Genomic DNA, 26,685 nt, shown 5'->3' on the forward strand with positions numbered 1-26,685 from the left:
GAAGCTTGAAAAAACTGTTTGAAAATGAGCACTGCTGACTTCTCACATTTGGCAAAGACGGCCTTTTCATCTTGTGTAGGTTGAATCTTATTATAAACAGATTGCCCTGTGGCAGCCAGCAAAGTCCACTATAGTAGAAAATAAACTGTGAGATCCCATTTCCTCTTTTATTCTAGTGCAGCACTGAATTTATGTTCAATTTATAATTTTTATATGCTCATCAACTATCTCTTGCAGTCTCATTGGTTTCTACATTTTCACTAGTTTCCCAGTACAGTCTGAAATTTCAGACGCGTTCAGCATGTTTGTTTATCCAGTAGGACATTGACTCAGTGTGAAGTAGATGAAGAAGTACTCATTTTTAGATTCATAAAGAAACCTTCATATTAGGTAACATCATGCCTCACTGAGATTATGATGCAGGAGTTTTGAGTTCAGAAACTTTTCCTGAAGATTGGTTGCTATGACATTTATTTCCAATTGACTGTTTCTTTGGAGGATAATTCATTCAAGTCAATAAGCATCAGTAGATTCCAATGTAACACTGATTATACTTGTATGATGAACATGTCCCCTGATCTAGGCCTTGTGAGGTTTTACTGCTTACAGAATGGTGTGGCATGGCATGGATGCAATAGAGATTCTGGGGGATAACAAGATGCATTGCAGAGCAAAATTGGGTCTTGATGAGTAATTACTACCACCACTAGATGAAGATTAAAAGCATGACTCCAAGTAACGTACTTATTTCCCTAACAACATAAAGGTCACAGGATAAAGCAAACAACTCCTGCTAATGAGCCCTTGGAGGGTGGACAGAGCTCAGAGCTGCTCAGCTTCTGCTCCAGTAGGAAACCTCCTGCTGTGGGTTGAGGGCCTGGAGAGCAGGCTCAGGAGCCTACACAGACAGAGGTGTCTCCTGGTGCCTGGGGACAGGTCATTGCAGCTCCTCCTCATGTGATTGGGGTCCCTGATGCCCTGATCAGGAACTGGGAGGTGCTCAGGGCCATGGGAGGGACCAGGAATGGGCAGGATCTGCATGGATGTTCTGGTTCTCTGGCACACCATGGCCCCTCATAAAGTCAGCCCAGATGCAGCCAGGAGAGCAGAGGAGCAGTGTGTGTGAGCCTGTCCCACCCTGTGCCTGGGCAGGGGCTCATGCACACTGCAAGGGACACATCTCCAGGGTCATGTTGAGGTCAGGTGGGTGAGGGTGAGGAGAATGAGAGCACTCATCACTAGGGAAACTGAGAAAGGGTAATGCAGGATAGGGGATGTAAAGAGAGAAGGAACAGGCAGTGAGAGAAGATGCAATAATGTGCATTGTAAATGAGAAGTTGATGCAACAAAATTTTTGCTGGAATAGAAAGGGTTTGAGCTCTGCTGTAACTCCTATAGGAATCCAGGCGACAAACTCACTACATCATTCATTTTAGAATGGAGTGTTCTTTCACTGCTAACACTTTTCAATACTTCTTTTTCAGTCTCAAAGAGAAAAAATCTCCAAAGGAGTTTCATACTTTGGAGATAAAAACCAAGAATTTTGGTGAAATCCTTGTAATTAATTCTCTCCCTTCTCATTTTAGAAATAGATTAGTTTCAGTATACTGACCCAAGAAAACAAAATTAATCCAAATAGTATACCTGGAACACATATACATACTTATTGTTGCCAAAATAGGTTACTATCACATAGATTTGGGAAATACACAGGGTTACTGGAATAGTTTATCTTCTAATGAGAAGCCTTTAGCTGTAGGAATGAAATTATCAACATGCAAGAAAAGATGTCTCATATACTGACTTGATCCAAAATGCAAAGACTTTCTTGTTAAAAATGGAAGATGTTCAGCATTTTTTACTGCTTCATGTTAGTTTTACATTAATCTAGAAGGAAAATTTCCAATGGGATTGGCAGCTTGCAAATGCAATGGGATTTGCAGCTTGCAAATGCTATTCTCTGCTATGCTGTTAATATTTATAAAACATGCCAGGAGGGACCTTTTTGCCTTTGGATCCTTAATGACTGATAAGGAATGTGTAGCCTCATACTGAAGATCCCTGGGTAAAATAACACCTCTCAGGAATGGTGGCATGGGACAAGGAGAAATGCCACAACATTAATTCTCTGGTGCAAGCTTCTCACTGTGACACTTTTGCTAAGATGTGGCTGAACACTGGATCCTGGAGATGGTAAGAAAGAACTTCACATTAAAAGTTCTTATTCTATTGAAAGATAGGTGTTGTGTTGAATTGAATGAAATATATTGAGTACTTTCTCTGGTTATGGCATATTCAATCTGGGTAATTTTTTACCTGGGTAAGATGAATCCTTCAGAGACTTGAGCTATCATTATAGATGAGCAGTCCTAAAATGGATGGATAGAAAAACAGTTGGGGATTATGTCTAGAAAAAAATCAGTGATGAGCCTAACAAAGAAGAGATAAGTAACCTGGTAAGGTACTCTGGGCCAGTTAGTGGCTGGCCACTGCAAGAACAGAACATGAGAGAGCTGACCTTTGAGCCTGTGCTGAACATCCTTGTTTCTCAGGGTAACTGAATGGACTGAGATGGCTTTGTGATCTTCTGATCCTGCTCCTTCCTTTGGAGACTAATTTCTACAGTGCTTGATACAGTTATTATTTGACCTCACAGCAGGGAAAATATATGTGACTTCTGAAGTTTCAACAGTATATTTTTAACCTAAGAATGTCTTTATTTTGCTTGGTGAGACTTAAGTGTTGGCCCACAGAGGAAAAGAAAGTATTGCAAATAAAAGTGAAGAGGGAGGGCAAAACCAGCTAGAGATTAGTGACAGTTGACTCACAGAATTTTTAGACTTAATGATAAACTGCTTTCTGTGTGCGTGAGATTTCTATGGTTACTCAAATTCTTCCCATCTTCACAGCATTTGTCAAAGAAATATGAGCAGCAGGTTCTGGATGAGGAGGTGACATTAAGGATGCCCTTTCCATCACATGCCAAAGCAGCTGAAAATCTTCCATTACCAAACAGGTGAGTGAGGTGGACAGGCTCTGATAGCAGTAGAAGAAGGGAAAGGCAAAAGGAGCTGGGTAATGGCATGGAAGGAGAAGAAATGAAAACAGCATTATGAAATAAAATTAGCTTGATTAATTGGCTTGTTTCTCTGTTGACTGTACCTGCAAAGGAAGCAGTGAGGCTACACTATACATTTGCTTAAATTTGCACAACTAGCTTTTTTTCCTCTAAGTGAATGTTGTGATTACATAGAAAATGTTTACCATCTTTCTTCATGAAACAAGAAAGACATCAGAACTTTAAAACCAAATTGTACAAGGCATTTTCAAGGGCAGAAAAAGATTGCAGTATTGATACCAGATGTTTTGTATTGGTAATTTCCATATTTATTATTTACATTAGAAGAAGAGGGTTCACAAAATTTGCTTTCAGTTTTGAGAGGATACACATTAAGAATAGTAAAACTTTGGTTTCTTGTGGGTGTTCTACATGTGTCCCAATTATATAATATGGACTTTCAATAAAGCTGTGCTGTAACTCCCAGAAGAACATGTAGGACTAGAATAATCTATCTAAAGATGGCTTTAGGAAGAGCACACCTTGTTTGAAATGGTTAGTTTAGACTGAAAATTACAGGAAGTTGTAAGAATTCTAAAAATCTCTGCGAAACAAAACACTCAGTAAGTGTGATATGAGTTTAGAATCCTAAGGAATATGATAATTTTCCAAGTACAGCTATTATATTTTTAATGTATTTATAATTGTGGTTGATATTTTAATAATTTTATATTCTTCAAAATATATTCTCCAAAATAAAAATGCTGTTTTTCTCATTCACTTATTTACCAACCCAACCCAGTGATTTCTTTCCTACTAAAGAAACGTTCTAGGTCTGCCACAATAAAATAGAAACACAAATACAAACCAAAACATCCCTAGAAACCTTCAGAAATATCAAAATATCTTGTTTCCCCCCAAAGTTAACTTTTGATGGGCTATAACCTCCACTTCCTTTTCTTCTTAATTCAAGAACCATGAACTTTCTTGTCTAATCTTCACAAAAGTACTTTATTTCTCTTTATTGCATTTACTTCTGACAATTGGAACAACTTCTCCAGATTCTCAGACTTTTAATTCTGATGCCATTTCACCCTACCAAAGTGCTTGGATGTCCCTGTCCCAAAATCTCTCAGGACCTTCACAAAGCCTGCAACGTGACAACCATGTGAGGTAATCAGGGCAAGTAGTTGTGATAATCATGGTGTGGTCAAAAGTGCAGTTCCTGTGGCAGATACATGGTGTGGTTTCCAAATGTGGCACTGAACACTTCTGCTTTAAAAGGCAACAGAAATCAAAGCACAGGATGCTCATGTATTCTTTACCTGCCACTAGCTCTTTTTAGGCCAGAGTCATGAAGACTGGTCACTGGCCACCAGTCCTGAAGATCCAGGTCTCTGTCAGACTCATGCTGGGACAGCCTGTGTCCATCTCTGTATCTCTATCACGATGGAAAAGTCACATTCTGGCCACAAATTACTCCTTGGACTAGGGATCCACCAAACCAAGGACATGAAATACAGCTCACCTAAACAGGCCAAATATCTGTTCTTGGCCTTCCAAAGCCCCTCCCTTCCTATAGCTGTGGGCAGCTCACTGCAACATGCCAGGGCAGGAGGAGAGGAAAGTCCTCATACCTGTCTGCAAGAGGAAGGAGGGCACAGAAGCTGGCTGGAGGACACTTCTGTGCCTGCAGCCTCAGCTGCATGGACACTGTGTGCTGTCCTTTTGTAAGCCACACACCCCCAAGCACCTCCGTGGTTCCCTTTCTGGGCAGAGTGCAGATGAGGCCCTGTGCACTGATCAATGGCTGTTTCTGTCAGGTCAAGTTCTTTTCTTCCAGCACTGATAACCCAAATATACCCAGATGTTCTTTGGCCCATCCCACCTGTTCTTTGTTGAGTCCCAGTGAAACACATGAAAGTGGCCGAGCCAGGCGGCAGAATTTTAATCCCTCTGCAGTGATTTGCTCCTAGCAGGTAGGCCAGGCAGTTTCAGCAGCTTTAAAGCACCAGGTTTCAGTGAGATTTCGTTGCTGGTCTGCAGTGGAGCAGGGCCCAGAGCAGGGTCCCCTCGATGGCTCCAGGCTGCCATCCCCTGGCACTGGGTGCCTGGAGCAGAGGGCCTGCTCAGCTGCTGCCCCGGGAGCTCCCTGTGACTGACAGGAGCCTGATGGGGCCGTGGCACCGGGGCCCCCTGCTCCCCTCAGCGGCAGTAATGCTGTCGGCGTCCTGCCGAGGATCCCCAAAGGAACACGTCTGTCCTTCGGTGTCAGGTGGCAAGGGCCAAGCTGAGGGGACCTTGTGCTGTCAGAGCAGCAGCCAAGGCCTGAGGGAAAGGCACAGCCACCATCCCAGCCAAGGCCTGAGGGAAAGGCACAGCCACCATCCCAGCTGATGTCCTGGGCTCCGTGTCCTCTGCCTGATCACCCACGGTGACTGTACCCAGCTGGGACACAGCTTTCCTGAGCGCTCCAGAGGGCCAGGGGAGTCCAGCTGCAGGCAGGGCTGAGTCTCCATAACCATCATGTCAGAGCCACCAGCCCAGCCAGGGCTTCTCCTGCAGCCCTGATACTCCTGGGGCACTTGAGGGACCTGTGGTGTGTGGCCCTGCAGCCTTCCCTAAATGAGTGCTGGGAAAGCCCAGCTTGAGCAAAGGGACACGGACAGCCCCTGCAGCACTGCTGGACCTTGGAGCAAGCCCTGCCTCTGCCTTCATCCTCACCCAGACAGGAACTCCAGGAAGGCAGCAGTAAAATGGTGCACTTCAGAGCTGCAGCCCAGCCTGTCTTTTGCATTTGCTGGTTAAAATGAGAGAGGGGGTGCCTCATGCACCCCCCGGAGCCCCAACTGACTGCTGGCAGTACCTGGGCAGCTGCTGTGTTGCCCACGGGCCAGCACATCCCAGCAGGGAGTGCCCACGGCCACGGTGCTGGGCCCCATTCTGATGTTTAACCTTTCAGCTGGCAATGGAGCTGTGCTGCAGAGAGTCTCTCTGGGGTAAGAATAGCAGCTGCTGCCTTGGGACACAGCACACGTGTCCAGCTCCTCCACGGCAGCACGTTGCACTGCGACATAGAAGGCAGCCTACCCGGCCAGGAATGTCTTCAGGCGCTATTAGTGGAAGCAAATCATGCCCACAAACAGGCACAACCCCGCACAGGAGTCTTGGGAGAGCGGGGCTATTTTGGGCTTTTGACATTGAGGATGAAAGGAGACACATGATGGGGCTGATCCTCCTGCTAGGGGCCTCCTCCAAAGCTCCTTTCAGCTTTGTCCCCTCCTCCAGCAATGGCTCTTGTGAAGGCTGAGGGGCAGTTTGGTGTGGCCTTGGAGTGCAGGAGAGGGCAGAGGAAGCTGTGAGTTTTCTGGGGGGTAGGGCCAGTTCCCAGTGCCATCAGCAGTGCCCTGCTGTGCTCAGGGCAGGTCCTGCCTGAGGGTGTGCACCTGTGCCTGAGGTCAGGGCATGGGGCCACCTGCTTTATTCTCAACCACGACCATGAGAGTGAGAGAGATACCAGACGGTGCATGCAAGAGAAACAAGCAGAAAGCTGGAGGAAGAAGCAGCTGACTTTGCAAGAGTCCAAACAAGGCTATAGTAGGTCAGAACAGATGCAGTCATACCCACAATGAGGGTGTTGCTTCTTCAGTGACTTGCTAGTCATTTCCCACTGTGTCCTTTCAGACAGTGCTTTTGGACAAGTTGTCAAAGAAAATCTCTAGGTGTCTCATGTGACGGTAGGGCTCATTGACTTCTCACTGCTTTGGCAGGACAACTGCATCAAGGACATTTGAAACATGGAGCTGGGGTGACTGCCCCTGACAGCTTCAGAAAGGAGCAGACCTACAACAATGGGGGCAATTTCATGAGCTCATACTGCTGATTTCCAAATTAACTTCATAGCCCTCAGCTACCACTAAACTGTTTTAGTCAGCATATCAGTCTACTCAGAGAGCACCAAAGCCTTTGAAGTTTCTGGGAAACTTCTCCAAAGCGGAGTGTTCCCACTGTTGATGTGGTGAAGAGGTGTGTTGGAGCCATGTGGTGTGCAAGAGCTGGGCACTAAGGGAGAGTCCTGGGAGTCATTCCAGCACCTGGCCCCAGGCAGACTCAGCTGTTTGCCCTCTCAAGAGAAACTGGCAGCAGCTGGTGGCAGCAGCTGAGGAAATCTAGGGTGAGGGAGATGACACAATGTAGGGACACTTTTGGTGTCTTGTAACCATGCTCTTTGGGACTGAAATTGTCTCTGTCAGAGAACTGTCAGTCCTTCCCAGTGCAGTGCACTGCAGCTTCTGGTGATGCACTCAGAGATTGGTGTTTAGGGTTTGTGGGGGCTCAGCATCACAATCAAGAGTAGGGAAAGGAAAAAGCAAAAGATCACCCTCTCTTGACTCTCCCATGGGAAAGAAGCTGTGCTGAAAGGACAGTGGGAGAAGCATTAGGAGGATGTGAAGGCAAGAGCTGGACAAGGAGCTGCTGGAGACAGGAGAGAGCACAGGCTGGATTTTCAGGAGTTTCCAGATCAATGGCCAGCCTCTAAGTTTGTGGATCCTGAATGCAGCACTGCCACCAGCTTCTCCCTTCCATCTTAGACGGGAAAAGTAAGGAAGCTTCTTCTGCAATGTAATTGGCCAAGGAAAACAAAACCCAAAGAAGTTGTTCATAGCATGTATGCAGAGGAATCTACTACAGTCTTTATTCACTAGACACTGAGGTGGGTACAAAGACTCATGGCAGAAGGAAAGTGACCAAGAGGTTCACATTTTGTGCAGTCCTTGGGACACTTTGCTACCTTGTGACATTCTCATTCTTCCTCTTCTATCCTTCTATGGAACTCCCGGCTCTTGGCTCGGAGCTTGTTGACCTGTGACTCTGCAATGTCAGCCCGCTCCTCGGCTTCCTCCAGCTCGTGCTGGATCTTGCGGAACTTGGAGAGGTTCACATTGGACAGCTCCTCCTATATGGGGAAAGGGAGTCAGTGGTGAGGAGCACAAGGCAGGGATTTCATTCCTCTTGCCCCTTGGCTTTGTTAAGGACAGCTTTTCCCTAGAGGGAGGACACAAATCTCTGTCCCATTTCTACCACTGCTCACATGACATCCTTGCTTTTGAGGAAGATCCACTGTAGAAGTACCATAATGGGATTTGAACATAATTCTCCTTTAGAATGTGGGAAGGAAGCAAAATGGACAGCTGGATAATGGGCAGCTGGAAATATGATTTTGTTGAGCTCTAAAATCAAATATTCAATTACATCTCCAGACATTTAAGTGGGGTTAGGAATTTATAAGAGACAACCATTAAAAGAGGTCTCCTTTCATAAATTGCCTTAACAGAACCAATAGGTCTACTCTGTGCTGGACTATTTCTACAATGAAGAACCCTTGCTCAGACAATCATAAATTCAGCGGCTGTAGGACTTCCCTCAGGACATCCCTGACTGCTGCATGCCTAGAAACGGGCAAAGATTCCTTGTACAATTATAAAAATATAACACAAAGTGGTTTGGGAGGGGACTTTCAACACATTCCCTGTCTGCTATCAAAACTCTTAAAATAAATTATTTCCAAAATTTCTTTATATATTGTACTACTGATATCAGTAATAAGACTCATTGTGACTCTAATGCAAAAAATGCTATGTTCACTTGCCCTCCTTAGCAGTCTTCTTAGTGATTCATTGGCAAGTCTGATTTATGAACATTTATGAGAATTTGAAGAACTCCTTTATAAATGAGTGGCATCTTACAAATTTCTTATGTTTGTCTCCTCAGTGGCCAAACTACCCTCTGGGAAGTAGTTCTTGACAAGCACTCAGATACTTACAGCCTCCTCAGATTGTCTCTTGTAGGATTTCACTTTCATTTGCAGCTTGTCCACCAGATCCTGCAGCCTCAGGACATTCTTCCTGTCTTCCTCAGACTAGAATGTTTGGCAAACAGGAAAGAGAGTCAATTCTTGATCCTGCATCACGTGAGGTTAACAATTCCCCTTGGGAATGGTGTGTGTAAAATGTGCCTTGCTGTGAGAAAACCGTTTGAGAGCAGGAGCCCTCCTGCCTTACCTGGTAGGTCAGTTCCTTCACCCTCCGCTCGTACTTGCGCACGCCCTTCACGGCTTCAGCGCTGCGCTTCTGCTCAGCATCAACCTCCCCTTCCAGCTCCCGCACCTGCAAGGACAAACCCATCCCTGCAGCTTCCCTGCCAATGTCTCTGCAAGGACACGCTCACTCAGGCACAACCCCAGCCCTACACACCCTGGCCTCCAGCTTCTGGATCTGCTTCTTCCCTCCCTTCAGTGCCAGCTGCTCAGCCTCATCCAGACGGTGCTGCAGGTCCTTCACTGTCTGGTCCAGGTTCTTCTTCATCCTCTCCAGGTGGGCACTGGTGTCCTGCTCCTTCTTCAGCTCTTCTGCCATCATGGCAGCCTGATCAGAATGAAAGGTCAAAGCCATTTAAGGACTGGAGATATTTTGGGGAGACTACATTCATCATCAGCAATGCCAGAAGTACCCAACTCACATCTGTGATGGCCTTCTTGGCCTTCTCCTCAGCATTGCGGGCTTCCTGGATGGTATCCTCCATTTCACCCTGGATCTGGGCAATGTCCGTTTCCAGCTTCTTCTTGGTGTTGATCAAGCTGGTGTTCTGTACAATGGGAAGGTCGTGACAAGAGTTTAATTATAAAATGTGCCAAAATAAAGCTTCTGCCTGAACAAAGACTTTCCCCTTCCAGCTTCCACCTCTTATCATGTACTTATTGTTACAATGAGTGTTTACAAAATGTTGGGGAATGGATGCAAAACACGCCTTTCCTTGGGGTCAGCAGTAGGGAGGCTTTTCTAGTACTGCTGTTCCTCTGGTAAATTCCAGCCCTCTGTGTTTGGTCAACACAGCTTTTTCTCCCTGCCCTGACCTGGGTGTGGAGGAGCTGAACTCGTTCGGCAGCATCCAGAAGCTCCTGCTCAGCCACTTTCCTTGACCTCTCCGTCTGCTCCAGGGCTGCCCGGAGCTCCTCAATTTCAGCCTGCAGCAGGTTTGCTCTGCGCTCCACCATGGCCACCTGCTCCTTCAGGTCATCCTTTGTCCTAAGAGCATCATCCAGGTGGATCTGGGTGTCCTGGAAAGAAAGAGAAAAGAAATTACCAGGTGTCAGTGGTCACTTGAGTGGCAAAAATGTCAGGGATCTCATTTTTCTCTTTCTTTAGCTTTGCTGAACAAACCTTCAGCACTGCCTGAGTGTTTCTCAGGTTCTTCTGTGTCTCTGCAGCCTGGCGGTTTGCATGGCTCAGCTGGATCTCCATTTCATTCAGGTCTCCCTCCATCTTCTTCTTCAGCCTCAGGGCTTCATTCCTGCTCCTGATCTCAGCATCCAAGCTGCTCTGCAAGGACTCCACAATTCTCAGATGATTTCTCTTCAGCTGGTCAATCTCTTCATCTTTCTCTGCTACCTTCCTGTCGATCTCAGTCTTCACTTGGTTGAGCTCAAGCTGCAGGCGCAGGATCTTCCCCTCCTCATGTTCCAGGGAGGCCTGGACAGGTAGACGCAAACATTGATAATATCAATAAACCTACTGCTTCCTTTTAGGGGAATATCAGAATATTTCCGGAGATCTCAGCTGTCTGCAACTCCCAGAGAGAAGGGAGGGGAATCTAGGCCTGTTTAAACCTATTTCCTCATTTATTTAGTGCAGATGCCAGTGTTTATGGTCACATACCTCAGCTTCCTCCAGAGCAGCCTGGATTTCAGATTTCTCCTGCTCAATCTGCTTCTTCACTTTCTCCAGCTCATGAATTGCCTTCCCTCCCTCTGCAATCTGCTCCGTGAGGTCGGAAATCTCCTCTGCAAGGAAGGGTGAAAAGCAGCATGGTCAGGCACAGAGCTGAATGGAGAAAGGCTCTGCTGCACCAAGGGGCCAGGCATGTCCTGCAGGCCCAGAGCCCTTAAGTGTGGCAGATAGAGGAGTTTGTGAGAAAGGCCAGCAAGGGGAGCAGAGGCCAGGGACTTACGCTGCAAGTTCTTGTTCTCCCGCTTCATTGTTTCCAGGTGGTCCAAGGACTCCTCATAGGCATTCTTCATCTTGAACAGCTCCGTGCTCAGAGAGCGCGACTCCTTCTGCGAGGCCTCCAGCTCAGCCTGTGTTTCCTCATACTTCTGCTTCCATTCTGCCAGGATCTGAAGAGAAACGGGGTGTGAGTCAGGCTGTGGCCATCACAGGGGCATGCTCTGGCCAGGAGTGCTGGTGCTGGAGGCCAAAAGACCTTGTCAAAGTTCTTCTGCTTCTTATCCAGAGCAGCACAGGCAGCATTGGATCTCTCCACATCAATCATCAGGTCCTCCACTTCATTCTGCAGCCTCTGCTTTGTCTTTTCCAGGGAGGCACATTTGGCATTGACAGCTTCAACCTGTTCCTCTGCATCCTGCAGACGCTGGGCCAGCTTCTTCCTGGGAGACATAAGGTCAGCTTACATCAATACTGGGTACCAATCTTTGCTTTTTATATAGTGTGCCTAATTTTGCAGTTTGCGGTCACAGAGTTTTAAGGCCTACATTTATGCTGTCTGTAGGATTTGCCTTTACTATACCACTAAATACATTATAGGATAAAGTTTCTCATTTTCTATTGCTTTTCACCAAATCAAATCCATGACTTATTCCTCATAATATTATGATTTTTCTCTTGCAATGTCACCTTTGAATTTTCAGTCTTACTTTTCTTCTTTGCCTATCAATACATACTTGGCCTCCTCGAGCTCCTCCGTGCGCTGAATGGCGTCTGTCTCGTATTTGGTTCTCCACTGAGCCACCTCGCTGTTGGCCTTGGACATGGCTCTCTGCAGCTCCCCCTTGGCCTCCTGCTCCTCCTCATATTGTTCCCGGAGCAAGTCACAGTCGTGGCGAGCGGACTGCAGGGCGTGGGCCAGGGCGCTCTTGGCCTGTGGGGACAATTGGGTTGGGACAATTAATTTCCTGTGAGATAGTAAAAATGTTAACTTCATGAAAGTTGTTGAAAATTATTTGATTATAATATTTAAAGTTAGACCGAGAAAAAAATGGCATATTCATTCCATGTTTTGAGAATCTAGAAAGCCTTCTCAGGAGAGATAATGGGTAAATTCTGAAGGACAGCTATACAGCTGCGAATCATTTAATCCTTTCAAATATGTTCTAAAGCTTCAGCTTCCACTGTGAAAATGTAGACTAAGACGTGCAGTTTCTTTTTGGATATATTGCAATCATTTTTTATATGGCATCATAAATCATAAATAAAGACCTGAAACTGTTTTTCCCTGTCTCAGTATCCATGCTGGGGGGGATGTCTTCCTCAGCTTTCCACACCAGAGAGGGAGGAGGTAAAATTTCTCACCTTGATTGATAGCTTAAAAATTAAACAATATAGCTATTTGTTATATATATATATATATATATATATATATATATATATATATTTGATATATATCTGATTTTATGTGAGAATAGGAAATACATGTAAAGAAAACAGATTCCAAATCCAAAATCAACCTCCTACAGGAAGTAACTTTACCTTTATTTCTTCCTCTAAATGTCTCTTTAGTTCCTCAATCTGTTGAGTGAATGCCTGTTTGCTTCTGGATAACTGAGATATCAAGCCATCTTTTTCTTCCACCTGGCGTGAATATTCACCTAAGAATGTTTTCAGACAGATTGCCATTTAAAATCAATATTCAATCAATATCTCTTTTAAGCACAGCATACCAGCTTACAGAGAATAGATCAATTTGAATAAAGCATCAGTATTTTCTCATTATCATCAGTTACAGGTTGTTCCATTCCAGGGGGGTATGGTCAGGTGTGTATATAACAGGTGTGTTACCTGACTCTGTCTGCAGACGAGCTCTTTGAGCACTGAGGTCATTGATCATGCGCTGATGTTCTTCTTCCTTGGTTTTAAGCTCGCTCAGCTGATCTTCCAGTGTGCGGCACATCTTCTCCAGGGTGGCCTGTGCGTCAAAGTCATGTAAAGAAAGAAGACTACCACACAGTTCTAGCATGCTGTTCTCAAGGTGAAAAACAATGCAGCTCGATGGGACAGCAAAATACAATCAGAATCAAAATCATGTATTAGGCCATGTATAATAGGGCAGTAATGCAACAGAAACTCTGTACCTTGGCTTTGGAGACAGACTCCATGTTGCTGGCCAAGTCATCAATCTCCATCTTTAGCTCACTCTTCTCCTTCTCCAGCTTCTGCTTCACACGTTGCAGGTTGTCGATCTGCTCCCCCAGCTCAGCGGTGCTGTCCGCGTGCTTCTTGCGCAGGGCGGCAGCCGTGGCTTCGTGCTGCAGCGTGGCCTCTTCCAGGTCCCGCCGCATCTTCTGGAACTCTGCCTCACGCTTCTTGTTCATCTCCACCTGAGCTGCTGTGGCCCCTCCTGCTTCCTCCAGGCGCTCGCTGATCTCCTCCAGCTCCCTGGACAGGTCAGCCCGATGCTTCTCTGCTTTAGCGCGAGAGGTTCGCTCTGCCTCAATTTCCTCCTCCAGCTCCTCAATGCGGGCCTGCAGAACAGGAGGGACCCTTCACACCCGTGCCCTCCTCCTGCCTGAGCTGAGCCTGAGCAAGGGAGGGGAAGGAACAGAGACTTGCCTGCAGCTCCTTGATCTTCTTCTGAAATTGCACACCCAGGGCTTGCTCATCCTCAATGCTACTCTGGATCTGGCTGATTTCAAAGTCTTTCCTTTGGGCCAAGTGAACCGTGTTAGAGCTCAAAGGAAGAAGACAAGTGGTCCAGCCCAGCACTCAGGAGCCCCAGAGCCACACTTACTTCTTCAGTTTCTCATCCAGCTGCTGTTTATCATTCTCCAAATCCATGATGCTGTCCTGGGCCAGCTTCAGGTCTCCTTCCAGTTTCCTCTTTGCTCTCTCCAGGTCCACACGCAGTTTCTTCTCTTGCTCCAGGGACCCTTCCAGCTGAACACAACAAGACCTTCAGTGCTCTCTCTACCTGCCAGCTCAGGCTCCATACCTGTCCTGTTCCTGCTCTGTGTCTGTGTGCTTACATCATCCACTTGCTGTTCCAGCTTGCTTTTGGCTTTGGTCAGAGTATTGACTTTGTCCTCCTCTGCCTGCAGGTCATCCAGGGTCTGCTGATGGACCTCTTGGAGGGCTTTCTTCTCTTTTGTCAGCTTGGCAATGGTCTCATCCAGTGCTGCCATCTCCTCAGTCAGGTTTTTCACCTTTAGGAAGAAGGGAACAAATATAAATAAAGGAAACAGATATAGAAGTCCTGTAATAGCACAGGGCTCTTTCCCTTGAGTGTGATTGACAGGTTCTACCTCATACCTTGTTTTCTGTGGCGTGTTTTTCCTTCTCCACCTTGGCCAGTGTTAGCTCAAGGTCATCAATATCTTTCTTCAGCTCTGAACATTCATCCTCCAGTTTCCTCTTCTTGGCTGTCAGGTCAGCATTAATTTCCTCTTCATCCTCTGCTCTTTCAGTCACCTCCTTAATTTTGGCTTCCAGCTGTATTTTGGTTTTGATGAGCTGGTCACACCTTTCCTCAGCATCAGCCAAGCTGTCTGCTTCCTGATGGGGAGACAGAGTTTTATGGGTTCTAATGTTTTGAACTTTCTCTGCTCTGAATCTTTTATCACTGGGTAGTATCGGAACCTCATCTTCAACTTCAGTAAGAGAAGGATCTTAACTGCTAGTGACCAATCAAAGAAAGAATGACTTTTCCTGCACCTGCATTCACAAGTACTACTTTCAGTTGTGTTTTGCATTTTACTGAAAAATTAATTCATTTTTCTACCTTGTTTTGAGGATCTACATTTGCCTCCTTCCTCTGAAGACAAAAACAGTGACTCCCACTTGAAACTCTCTGTATCTTGCACTGTTTGTCAAAGTGCTTAACACATCACATCACTTGCAGAATTTGTTTCCTCACTTGCATATACATATGATGGATAATTCCCCAGATTCATGACTGAGTCTTTTATGCTCTGATCCGAATGTACAGACTCATTTTCTGAGTGATAAACCTAAAGGTGATAAACTCACAGCCTGTACTTGAAGCTGCAGGTCATTTTTCTCCTGCACAAGTTTCACCATTTTCTCCTCCAGCTCCTTCCGCTTTGCTTCCGACTTTGCAAGCTCTTCCTTGGTTTTCTCAAACTCTTGTTTCATGTTGGCCATCTCCTTCTCAGACTCTGCACTCTTCAGCAAGGGCTTGATCTTGAAGAACAGCTTCATCCATGGCCAGTGTTTGACATTCATGAATGCACGAATGTTGTACTGGATGCAGAAGACAGACTCCCTTAGGCATAATTAAAAAGTACAATGAATATTCTCAGTCTGGTGAATGTCAGCACTTTACCCCAAGCAGAATGACTTGAACAGAAGAAGAGGAAGGTGTACCTGCGCTCCACCATTCTCTGGTACTCCACCCTCGCCAGGAAGCCCCTGCACCTGGCCTGGGTGCGGGTGATGAGCTGTGCCAGCTTTTCATCCCTCATCTCCTCCAGGAGTCCCAGCAGCCCAGCTTTAAAGAACACCTTGAGAAAGGGAATGTTGTAGCACATCACTGTCAGGTAGAGCAAAGCCCAGGGATGCAGTGAATGGGGGGGTTTTTACCTTGGTGTGTCCAAATTTGTACTGGGTGTGGTCCACATCGATTGAGCCAAGGAGCTTCTCAGAAGCCTTCTTGCTGTCAATGAACTGTCCCTCGGGGATGGCACTGGCATTAAGCACCTTGTATCTGTGGAATCAGAGGAAGATAAGGCTATTTTTTTCCAAGCCAGTAAACCCCACCAGCTCTTTTTAAAATTAGAACACAGCCTAAATGGACCCATGAATGAACCAACATTGCTGTTAATGATGCTGACAAGCACAGAGCTCTCACCTCTGTTTGAAGTCAGCATAGAGGACTCTGCTGGGGAACCCTTTCCTGCAAATCCTGATTCCTTCCAGCACGCCGTTACAGCGCAGCTGGTGCAGCACCAGCTCATGCTCCATGGCACCTGGCAATGCAGAGCACAAATGAATGGCACAGATTGCAGTGCAGAGGGGAATGGATGGATCAGAGCAAGGATCTTTCTGCCTGAGCAGCTTACCAGGTGTTTTAGTCTCATTGGGGATGATACAGCGCACAAAATGGGGGTGAGTGCTCCGCAGATTGGTCATCAGCTTGTTGAGATTCTCCTAGAGGAACCAATCACCAGTGTGAGTTTCCTTGTATGGAGTCCTTGATGCACCAAGCCCAGGTAATGATTTTACAGCTTCTCAAGCTGGGTTTTGGAGCATTTAGATAAAGCCACAGAAACCAAAAAAATTCTTCTATTTGAAGATACTGAGCACCTAAGACTGAAATACTACAGTGCTGGTATTGGTTCAGTGAAAACTAATGTATGATTTCACACATTCACAAAGAGTAAATGACTTAGTTTTTTCACATTCTAGTTTCAAAAGTCAATCTACTTAAGTTTCAAAAAATAGGGATTTATTCAAAAGAGATGAATATCTTCTTGGAAATTATTTTCAACTCCTCAACAAAAATGCATGAATTACCATTCTAGTCTGATGCAAAGACATAAAAATATGAGGATCTGAATGATATCTGCTAATAAAAAGAAGAAAACACCACAAATTAGTAGATTTACATATTTTGACGACTGAATGCCCATTTTTGGACATATTTGCAATGTTAAAATTGACCCTGAAAAACCTGATGTGGAATTTCCAGAGAAATTTACCCCCTTTTGAGTAATTTAAAATAACTCTTTCAAATTTAATATTAGCTCATCCCCTTTCTTCACATTTCAGAGATAACAGATACAGCACTATACCCGGAAAAGAGCTGAGACAGTCTGGAAGGAAGAACCCTTCTTCTTGCCTCCCTTCTTGCCACCACCAGCCTCTTCAAATTGAATAAAGGGAAACAAAAAGGTTTTAAATTAACATGAAACAACTTTAAATGTTAATGTTTATGGCTTTAATTCTGAGAAAAGTTTGTCCCACATTAAAAATACAATTTCCACAAAACTGACCTGCATCTGCTCCGCCATAGTTGGCAAAGAGTAAAGCCAGGGTCTTCACAGATGATTTCTGGTACAGCCCAATGACAGTTTCATTCAGAGGGTCCTTGTTCTTCTCCAGCCAGCCAGAGATGTTGTAGTCCACTGTGCCAGCGTAGTGCACCAGGGAGAAGTGGGCTTCAGCCTTGCCTTTGGCAGGCTTGGGCTTCTGGAAGTTGTTGGACTTGCCCAGGTGCTGGTCATAGAGCTTGTTCTTGAAAGAGGTGTCAGTTGCCTTGGGGAACATGCACTCCTCTTCCAGGATGGAGAAAATACCCATGGGCTGGAAGAGAATATGACAGACAAGAGGGAGAAACAGATTAGAAAGGAGACATCTCTTGGTTGGAAAGTTGCTGAAGTTAGGAAAGGAAGGTGTTCCCATATTGACTTTAAGTCAGAGAATATCAACTAAGACTCAACTTTTTCACTGTCGCTATTTCATTCAAAATTATAGAAATGCCTTTTCTGATGAAATTATAATAGATATGACAATATGAAACACTGTCCTCTCCAAAACTCTGTTTACTGAGAAGTACTTAGAGAACATGACCACCTTTTTCACTTCATTTTGTAATGTGGCTATGTATTCTCTCACCAGAAGTCTGATATCTGGGTAATAATCTCCAAATTATCCAAATAATCTCTACCCTGTTGCCACTTTCACAGATTATATACTTGAAGAAGCCAAAATATTCTCACATGCTTCTTAACTGTTTCTCTTGGCAAGCATAGATGTGTGAGATAAGTTGAACACAAGCCAACATTACAACATTGCAGCAAAGCCACCAACTCATCCTCATCTACACTGTGCTGCTAAGAGCTCAGGGATCCTCAGATCCTTCCCCTCTACTCAGCTCTGAGAAAAAATATCTGGAGTGCTGTTCCAGCTCTCGGCCACACAGCACAAGAAAAACATGAACACAGATGATCTCCTTGGAAAATGAGACCAAGTAATTACAGAGATTCCATGCATGTAACTGATTTGGACAGAAAGGACACCTTCTCAATGAGCTCAATGCAGGCAGCCAGGTCCATGCCAAAGTCAATGAATGTCCATTCAATCCCCTCCTTCTTGTACTCCTCCTGCTCCAGCACGAACATGTGGTGGTTGAAGAACTGTTGCAGTTTCTCATTGGTGAAGTTGATGCACAGCTGCTCAAAGCTGTTAAACTGGAAATAAGAAAGACGCAAATTTGAAGATGCAGCAATAATTGCAAGACCTCATCTTTTAAAATTAAGGAATGCAGCTAACTTGATTTCCCATGCATTTCTTCAGACTGTTTTATGACATTATGAAAACGAGAAAATAATCAAATTAATTGTCCACAATTTTCATTGATAAAATTTAAAGATAAATTGTACATCCTGTTTAAAATGAGACCAAGTAGCAGGGAGAATAAACCCAAGCTTAGGACTATCATGATTACATTTTTTTACATTGTCTTTTCCCAATCATATAAACAATGAACTTTTATGATTCAACCATTTTGTACCTTTGATTTTCCACATCTTGAAATAATACAAGTCCTTTGAAAGGTCATTTTTTTTATTTAAAAAAGACAAATAGCAATAATCATGTGATAATATTATGTTCTCTTTAAAAATGTGTCTCAAATCGATCATAACATTCAGTTGTCACTTCCAAATAGCTGTTACGAAATCTTACTCACATCAAAGATCTCAAAGCCAGCAATGTCCAGGACACCAATGAAATACTGCCTGGGCTGCTTCGTGTCCAGCTGTTGGTTGATGCGGACAACCATCCACAGGAACATCTTCTCATAGACAGCCTTTGCCAGGGCACCCACTGAATTGTTCACCTAAAGCACAGAGAAAGTTTTGGAGGTTACTATACACAGCAGACAAGAAACAATGGGAACCATAACAGCATGTTCCACATTACTATATTTTTCCTACCTGCTGCACAGTTTGGCCCTTGGTCACGTATTCATTTCCCACCTTGACGCGGGGGTAGCAGAGGGCCTTGAGCAGATCTGCTGAGTTCAGTCCCATCAGGTAGGCAGCCTTGTCAGCAACTGAATGCCAGAAAAGATAGAAGAGTAGATACTCAAAACTTCCTAAAAGTCAGTGCTTGACTGAGTGGCCCAATAGTGTTCTCCACAAGGTTGCACCATATCTGTCAAAGCTACAAAGTTATTTTCTCTTTCGCATTCAGGACTCTTTCTGAACTTTATTTTCTGCAAACATTCCTCAAGAGAGCTCATTGCCTTTACCCTCTTTCAGGTGTCAGTATGGAACTTTCTAGTCATATAGCAGGAGGATTTATCACTCAGAAGGATGGAGGTATAGATTGTCCTTCCTGCTGTGACAGAGACTAATGAAGTACACATCTCATGTCAGAGTTTTCTCCAGTAGGTGAGGGTGAAGAAGAGCACAGCCTTCTGTCTTTTTAGGGCTGAACCATTTCACTATTCCATAATACAGCAGAGGTTGCAAGGTGTATTTCAACTTAGGTATGGTTAGCAATGTTACAGCAGTTGACATGCAAGTCTCCTGGCTCCCTGTCAGTGTAATCTCTTATATAGTAGTCACAATGGAAAGAGTACAGGTATAAATAAATGAGATAAATGCCTCAGCTGGCATCTAATCATGGAGTAACTAGTCTAATTCTTAGTTTACACATTTAAAGCCTGAAATCTGCCTAAGTCCTTATGAAATAAAGACTATCTCCTTTGGAAAGTTTGCTGACTCTGCTGATACCTTCAGTGCCATCAGGCTCTGCCTGCTCCTCACGCTGTTTCTGCTTGAACTTCAGGTTCCCATAGTGCATGACAGCCCCTGTCAGCTTGTAGATGGCTGTTTTCTCGTCAGCACTGAAACCCAGGATGTCAATGGCACTCTGGCAACAGAAACACAAATGTACATACACCAGGGCTCAAATCCACCAGATGACCATTTGGTAAAGTTACTCACATCTGTGGCCATCAGCTCCTCCTGATCATCAATGCTGGGAACTGTGATCTCACCTTGACTCACAAAGTGGAAATCGTAAGGGTTGGTGGTGATGAGAAGCATGTCTGAAAGCAACAGGAAGAGAAAAACAAGCTTGTTTTAGTTTCCAGATAACGCAGTAAACTATTGCTCAGCAATGTTCCTTCAAAAAAGATTAATGATCTTTCCTACCAATTAGCTCTGGCTTCTTGTTGGACATGATCTGATAAAAGATGTGGTAGCTCCTTTCCGCCTTGAGCTGGAAAGTGACTCTGGACTTCTCCAGCAGATCTGGCAAGGATGGTAGGACAGAGTCAAGCACAAGAAGTGGGGAAGGCTGGAAGGAAGGGGATCAGGCCAGAAGGGTGTCTTACATGTTTCAATGTCAGCAGAAGCCAGTTTGCCTGTGGCACCAAAATGGATTCTGATGAATTTACCCTGAAAGCAGCAGGAAAGTCAATTGAGAACTATTTTACCAATCTGGACAGCAAGAATATTCAAACCGGTGTTGACAGTTGTCCCAAGTAACAACTCACAAAACGTGAGGAGTTGTCGTTCCTCACGGTCTTGGCATTTCCAAAAGCCTCCAGCAGTGGGTTGGCGCTGATGATTTGATCCTCAAGCGTCCCCTGCATGGAGATAATTACTGCTAGTTATGCTTTCCAAAAATCATGTCAGGAACAAAGGAAAGCATTGATTCCAATATGTGGGTACTGATTTACCTGCATTTTGCCTGATGCATGTTCCTCCTTCTTCTTGTCCCCACTGGCTGCAATTGTTGCAAAGTACTGGATGACACGCTTTGTGTTCACAGTCTTCCCAGCACCGGATTCTCCGCTGCCCAAGCCAAGAGAGAAGCAGAGGGTGCGTGGTCAGGCAGGAGGTCCCCTGGCACCGGGCAGCCCCGCAGGGACCCGCACAGGGGGTGTACGTACGTGATCAGGATGGACTGGTTCTCCCGATCTGTGAAGAGAAAGAAGTAAGAAACAGATAAGAAAAGACAAATAAGAAATTCAAGAACTAAGAGAAAAATAAGAAATTAAGCTTCCAGAGGATCCAGAAACAAAAAATAGTAAAAAGTGCCCACGGAATTCTAGTGGTTAGTTTTGATGCTATCAGCTATTCAACTATTAGCAACGCAGTTCTGTAATGGAATCACTTCAGAGAAACTTAGTTTCTCTCACTAGAACTTAGAACTTCAGTAGTTTTATGCCTTTCCTGACATTGTCTTTTCGTCGAGCTACTTATTTCTCTCTTAATAGGCAAGTACAGGTAATGAAAATATTTAAGTTGTAATTTTTTTGTATGTAAATTCTTCTGAAGCTTAAAGTTTCTTGAGTAATCTTACAGAAATCTGGAGGCATCATTAATTACAGAACCATCTGACCTCTTTTGCCTTTTTTCACCTCTATTTTTTTAATCCCTATATATAGAGAAATTACACATTCTTAAGATTATGCATCAACAAAATTAATTTTTTATTTTTCTATTCTGAATGCATTTCCCAGTGTCCAAGAAAAGAACAAGAGAACAAGTTCTAAAATCCTGCACACCTTTTATTTCAATGCATATATAAAGAAAAGAGGAGGTGAAAGGAAGAGGAGAAAGCACAAAGAAATTTTTTGAAGTTGCTCAGTTTAAATGCTAAAAGCTTTATTTTTTCCTTGACATTGTTTTATGAAGTTTACTTTTCACTACACAGTGCAATTGATTTATAGATGCAGCTACAGACCAGCACAGGAGTTCCAGAGATCATTAAAGGCTGTATGTAATTTAGATCTCATGGCCATCATCTACCTAATGAAATTCATTTGCATAATAAGTGCCTCAAGTGATGCTAAGATACCTGTTTAAGGTAGAGATCTCTGTTTTATTTGTCGGCACTGATGCTTGAAAATTTAAACTGATATTGCACCCATTATTTATAGGGTATGTGTCATTTAACTGTACCCTGTACTCTCCATCTGAGACTAATTTAGCGATTAAGATACATAAATCCATCCGTATTTGTAAGATTCCATTACAGGTGTAAGATCTACACCACAAAATAATTTCTTTCCAGTGAATTTACACCCTCTAGGTTATGTCTGGGTCTTTATTGATTCTAATGGGAACACTGACACTCAGCTCTCACAGACCATTAGTTAAGTGCATTAGTCTTCCATTAATTTTGCACACACATTTTTTTTTAAACATGGCACCTTATTTCCAGAGAATGCCCTACATTTCCCTCTACAGACAGATGATTTCAAGAACAGCTCAAAGGAAATCAAGTAACTCACCAGTCAGCATGGACTGATAGGCGTTGTCAGAGATGGAGAAGATGTGTGGAGGGGCCTCCTGGCGCTTCTTGCCTCGGTAGGCCAACACCACCTCGGGGTTGTACACCGGCAGCCACTTGTAGGGGTTGACAGTGACGCAGAAGAGACCCGAGTAGGTCTGTGAGGAAGGGACACAGCACGTTGGCTTCCCCTGAGCCTGGCCCAGCAGTTGCTGAGGCTGCCTAAAGGAAGCTGCTGCTGCCACTTACGTAGATCATCCAGGCTGCGTAACGCTCTTTGAGGTTGTACAGCACGGCGGGTTCGTGGAGGTGGGTCATCATGGCCATGTCCTCGATTTTGTCATACTTGGGAGGGTTCATGGAGAAGATCTGGTCTTCCTTCACTGTCAGGGTCTGCCAAGGAAACAACGGATCCATATGTATCACCTAAAAGCTCAAAGTGGGGGTCAAATGTTGTCCTTCAGCCTTGTTTTTGACTCACCTCTCCCCCTTCAGTCTTGACAGTGACTTTGCCTGATTCCCTGCTCTGGATTGTCCCTTTCACAAAGGATTCCTTTGCATGAGCCACAAAGACAGATGACTTGGCATCAAAAGGTTTGTTCTGGGCTGCAATTCTCTCCTTTTCCGATTTTCGGAGGTAAGGAGCCGCCTCCCCAAAAACGGCCATCTCAGCATCTCCAGAGGCCATGTCTGCCCTCTAATGAAAGCTCGTCAGCAGAGGTGTCTTGTGGAGAAAAAAAAGTTATTGGTCATCAAGAAGAATAATACAGTCTATACCAATGAGAAATCTCCTTGCTCTTTAGCTAATAAATTCCTAGTTAGTCTCCAAAGTAAGCTCTTAGGAAGAAAGCTATTAAACACACTTTGATTTGAAGTTAAAAGTACCCTTTTCTGAACCCAAGAGTAAGACTTAGACTTCTACAACATATAGATCTTGTGACAGTAAATAGAACATCTGAATATTAAATATAGTCTAGTAAATCACCCTGAATTCTGACAAGTTTTTCACATAAAAGAATCTACAGCCACAGAAAAATCGCTCTCTCTTCTGGTCCTTAATTATGAGCAATGAGTCTTCAAGAGAGTACTTTCTTGTTGACAGGATTACCTTTCCTATTAAAAATGAAAAATTACTTCATTTTTTAGATCCTTCCTATTTTCAACTATCTAGCCTAAGCAAATCCAGCTGGAATACAAGAGGATTTATGACAAGAATTTTTGCAGCTCTTTAAAAGTCCTGTCCTAGAATGTAGATTAGGAATGGATTATTTAGTATATTACCTTTGGAGAACAGCTTGTATCTTGGAATATGGCCAACCCTGTAAAATAGAAATGGCAGTTGTTTCTTATTGCTGAACAGCATTCCATAAAATACTGTAGGTTGAAAATACAGGCATGCATAAAAATTACACTGAAAATTTTTGTTCACAAGGGCACTCCCTCATGGAAATGGTTGCTAGAGACAGAAGAAATGAAACAGGATATTGCAAGAACATTGTACTCTTTCTTCAAGCTCATGAAATGCATGCACTTACCTGGAAGCCTTCTGCGGAGACAGACTAGACTTGTCTCTGGCAGATTTTATAGTGTCTCGTCTGCAGATGCTGCAGATGGTCCCCCTTTCTTCGGTCAAAACATTTCTGGCAAACCTTTTTTGGCCAAGCATTGTCTGTCAAACTAAGGGCATAATTGTCACTTGATTTGAATGATATAATTAGAACATTTTTATATCTTACTGACTACGTGAATACATCTATAAATAATTTAACACTCAAGAGTGTTAAGGAGAGAATCTAGACTACTCAAGGCACTTAGAGAACTTGCATGTTTCTATTGCTGCCTTTCTCAGTGATTTGCTCCTTGACCCATGGTAGTTTCCTTGGTATGTTTATACCACAACTTTTCAGTCATGTAATGGTGATGACAACGCCTATGATGCTTTAGGAACATATGCATTGGAAGGAACAGGGAAAATATGTCAAAAACTAGATGACAGTGTTGGGAGCAACTTTTCAGTGGTATTCTCTAAAAAGCAGGAAGTAAAAATCTATTACAGCTGAGTTTTCTGTATAGGACACTCTCAATAGCTGAAATTATTTGAAATACAGTGAGTTGGGAGACTGATCCCAAGTAATGGGAGACTCTACTTTGATATGTAGTTCTTAAATAGATTCCTGAGCTGGCTTTTGAGGAATCAAATGTTGCAAATGAGTTAAGGTTGCTTAAAGTATCACCATCAAAGGCATTAGTGAAAGAGAGTTCAATATGAATTTGCCAATGCACAACAAAATTTGATGTCAAGGTTTGCTCTATTACTTGCTACAAAGATCAATAAAAAATGACTAAGAATTACTTTAGAATTATTTGCACAACAACTTGGGATGCAAAGGGTAAGGGTAAAAAGCATAAGAAAAAGCCTCCTTTTCACAGAGGGCCCCTTGATTTCTAAACTCCTGGCAGAGTCTAGGTGAAGTTGGATCTAATCAAAATACCAGACCTGGTCAAGAGTTTGTGTCTAAAGGGTTTTAGCAGGACCTAATCATTGACTAATTTGGCATTTATAAAATGATTCAGAAGGTTTTAGTATAATTGCAACAGGGATTTAGTTATACATTCCATATGGCAACATTAAAACTATACTTGCTGTAGAGTGCTTAAATGAACTCACACATGCATGCACATAGACACAAAGGTGTGTATATAAATGTTCAAGGATTATACCTGTTAAAAGCTCCCTCTGAGTTCAGTGAAATATTCACTTCAAATGTCTTGGAATTTCTCAGTGGGCAAGAGCTGAGCCTCAGGGAGTGGAGGGTATTGCTCTAGTGAATTAGCTTTTGGTGAATTTTTTGAAAATCAGTCCTCCATTTTTCACCAATTTGAGAGCTCATGAGTTTTGAGAGGCACCCCACCCTGAGGGAGATGCTGGTTGCAGCCTGCTGCAGTCTGGGAGAGCTCAAAGTGCCTCACTAAGGCCTGCTATTTATAGGGTTGCAAGATGTTTAGTTTTAGTCATCCATACATTTCCATTCTGGACACAATCCAGGTCAGTAATTACTGGTGCTTTCTGAATTCCGGTAGCAATGGTACTGGAGTTACCGAAACTCCAGCAACAATGGTACCATTCTGCTTGGGTGCGATTTAGGTAGGGAAAGTTCCAAGGCTTTCAGCAAGTGACTGATTATTCCCCCTCTTATCACATCGCATTCACATCACTGAAGTCCTGTGTTAAAATTTCTCCATGCTCATGCTGTTCAGGGAATTCAGGTTCCTCAAGTTTCCTGCTTCAGGCTCTTCACCAAGTATCTCCTCATTTCTCAGCAGCTGTCCTTTCAGGACAGAAATACCAACTGCAAATAAGAGGGGGCTACCACACTTCTCAAGCAACTCGTGTAACACCCATAGGATGTTGCTAAAGCACCCCATGTAACACTACAACTGCTCCATACAGTGTGGGCAGATATTATTTTGGGTTCTAGTACTCATTGCCAGTGAGTGCTTGTAGAAATCACTAGTTAGAGCATGAAAGAAAAGCAGTGTTGACTTACCTGGTTCTAATACAGCTCTGGACACAGCTGAAAATAAAGCTGTTTGAGAATTGATCTATGATAATACATGTAATGTAGCATCCTATGAAGGGTTAAAATAGCCCCCAAAATTCAATTTGGTTGTGCTTATAAAGCACATCTCTCCTGAGTAGTCTCTTCTCTTTCATAGCTGTTGCAAAGTGTGTGGTAACGAGCAGCTCCTTAAATGCAATGAATTCCAATCTTACAAAGCCTAGAGTGCTATTCTGTTGGTTATCTCCAGCTTTCCACTGAATCCTTCATCCAGTCATCATGTGTTTGCTGCAGCCTGAGGTGCCATCTGGGATCATATTTATCAATTTCATCCCTGCTTCCAATACTCAGTGTTGCCTGTCCAGTATTTGGGCTATTGACATCAGCACTGCCTAAGAATTTCTGGCAGAGCTTGCCTGATGCTGCTGCCCTCACAGCAGATCTCCATATGGCTGTAAACCTCCTTAAGGCAGAGGAGACTTGAGTTTCTAGTAGTTGTAGAAATCCCTTCACTACTTTGTCTTGTTCAGGTGGTCCATTACAGACCCTATCACAACATTCCTCATTTTCCTCCCGTCTCTGACAGGATGTCTGCAGCCCCACAGTCAAGCATTGCACAAACAAGAAGCATTTTGACATAAAGCATAAACCCTTCTCATTTCCCCTGTGTATTCTTCCTACACAGTCCATACTCTCCCATGACTATGCTCCTGTGATGCACACTGTCCTACATTACTTCCATAATTCTAATCACATTCCCCTTCTTCCTTGTAAAATTCCTACATTT

The 26,685-nt window shown here is 43.9% G+C and overlaps 1 protein-coding gene and 1 long non-coding RNA gene across 2 annotated transcripts; one reads left to right on the forward strand and one right to left on the reverse strand.

Moving 5' to 3' along the window:
• The first annotated feature begins 2,067 nt into the window (after positions 1–2,067).
• Positions 2,068–16,986, forward strand: LOC148182721 (uncharacterized). The gene is made up of 3 exons (XR_015774355.1): positions 2,068–2,193; positions 2,910–3,016; positions 16,855–16,986. It is a non-coding gene; the product is annotated as an uncharacterized LOC148182721 (long non-coding RNA).
• On the reverse strand, positions 7,731–23,026 carry LOC102113594 (myosin heavy chain, skeletal muscle, adult-like). The gene is made up of 38 exons (XM_014259670.2): positions 22,820–23,026; positions 22,588–22,731; positions 22,340–22,496; positions 20,993–21,020; positions 20,780–20,894; positions 20,594–20,686; positions 20,432–20,495; positions 20,250–20,348; positions 20,040–20,143; positions 19,827–19,965; positions 19,023–19,141; positions 18,776–18,925; positions 18,105–18,275; positions 17,079–17,388; positions 16,878–16,948; positions 16,146–16,233; positions 15,935–16,052; positions 15,667–15,790; positions 15,451–15,587; positions 15,094–15,349; positions 14,377–14,619; positions 14,094–14,270; positions 13,859–14,004; positions 13,681–13,771; positions 13,203–13,592; positions 12,910–13,036; positions 12,601–12,719; positions 11,796–11,992; positions 11,318–11,501; positions 11,066–11,231; positions 10,774–10,898; positions 10,279–10,587; positions 9,972–10,175; positions 9,578–9,703; positions 9,313–9,483; positions 9,121–9,225; positions 8,883–8,978; positions 7,731–8,015 (listed from the first exon to the last, which is right to left on the reverse strand). The coding sequence occupies exons 1-38, from the start codon at positions 23,024–23,026 to the stop codon at positions 7,863–7,865; spliced, it is 5,823 nt and encodes a 1,940-aa protein (XP_014115145.2). The 3' UTR covers positions 7,731–7,862.
• Positions 23,027–26,685: the final 3,659 nt, after the last annotated feature.

This window comes from Pseudopodoces humilis, chromosome 21 (assembly GCF_049639895.1).
Source record: "Pseudopodoces humilis isolate 2021_Gansu_Grassland_sample_001 chromosome 21, ASM4963989v1, whole genome shotgun sequence".
Lineage (NCBI taxonomy): Eukaryota > Metazoa > Chordata > Aves > Passeriformes > Paridae > Pseudopodoces > Pseudopodoces humilis.

Bases quoted from the DNA above. Each gene is read 5' to 3' on its own strand.
- LOC102113594 (XM_014259670.2), bottom strand. From the start codon at position 23,026: ATGGCCTCTGGAGATGCTGAGATGGCCGTTTTTGGGGAGGCGGCTCCT. The intron at 18,276-18,775 runs GTGAGTAAGATT...TCTTATTTCCAG, and splicing joins CTGGCTTTGAGATCTTTGAT to TTTAACAGCTTTGAGCAGCT. The intron at 15,791-15,934 runs GTGAGAGCTCTG...CTGATTCCACAG, and splicing joins TATGCTGACTTCAAACAGAG to ATACAAGGTGCTTAATGCCA.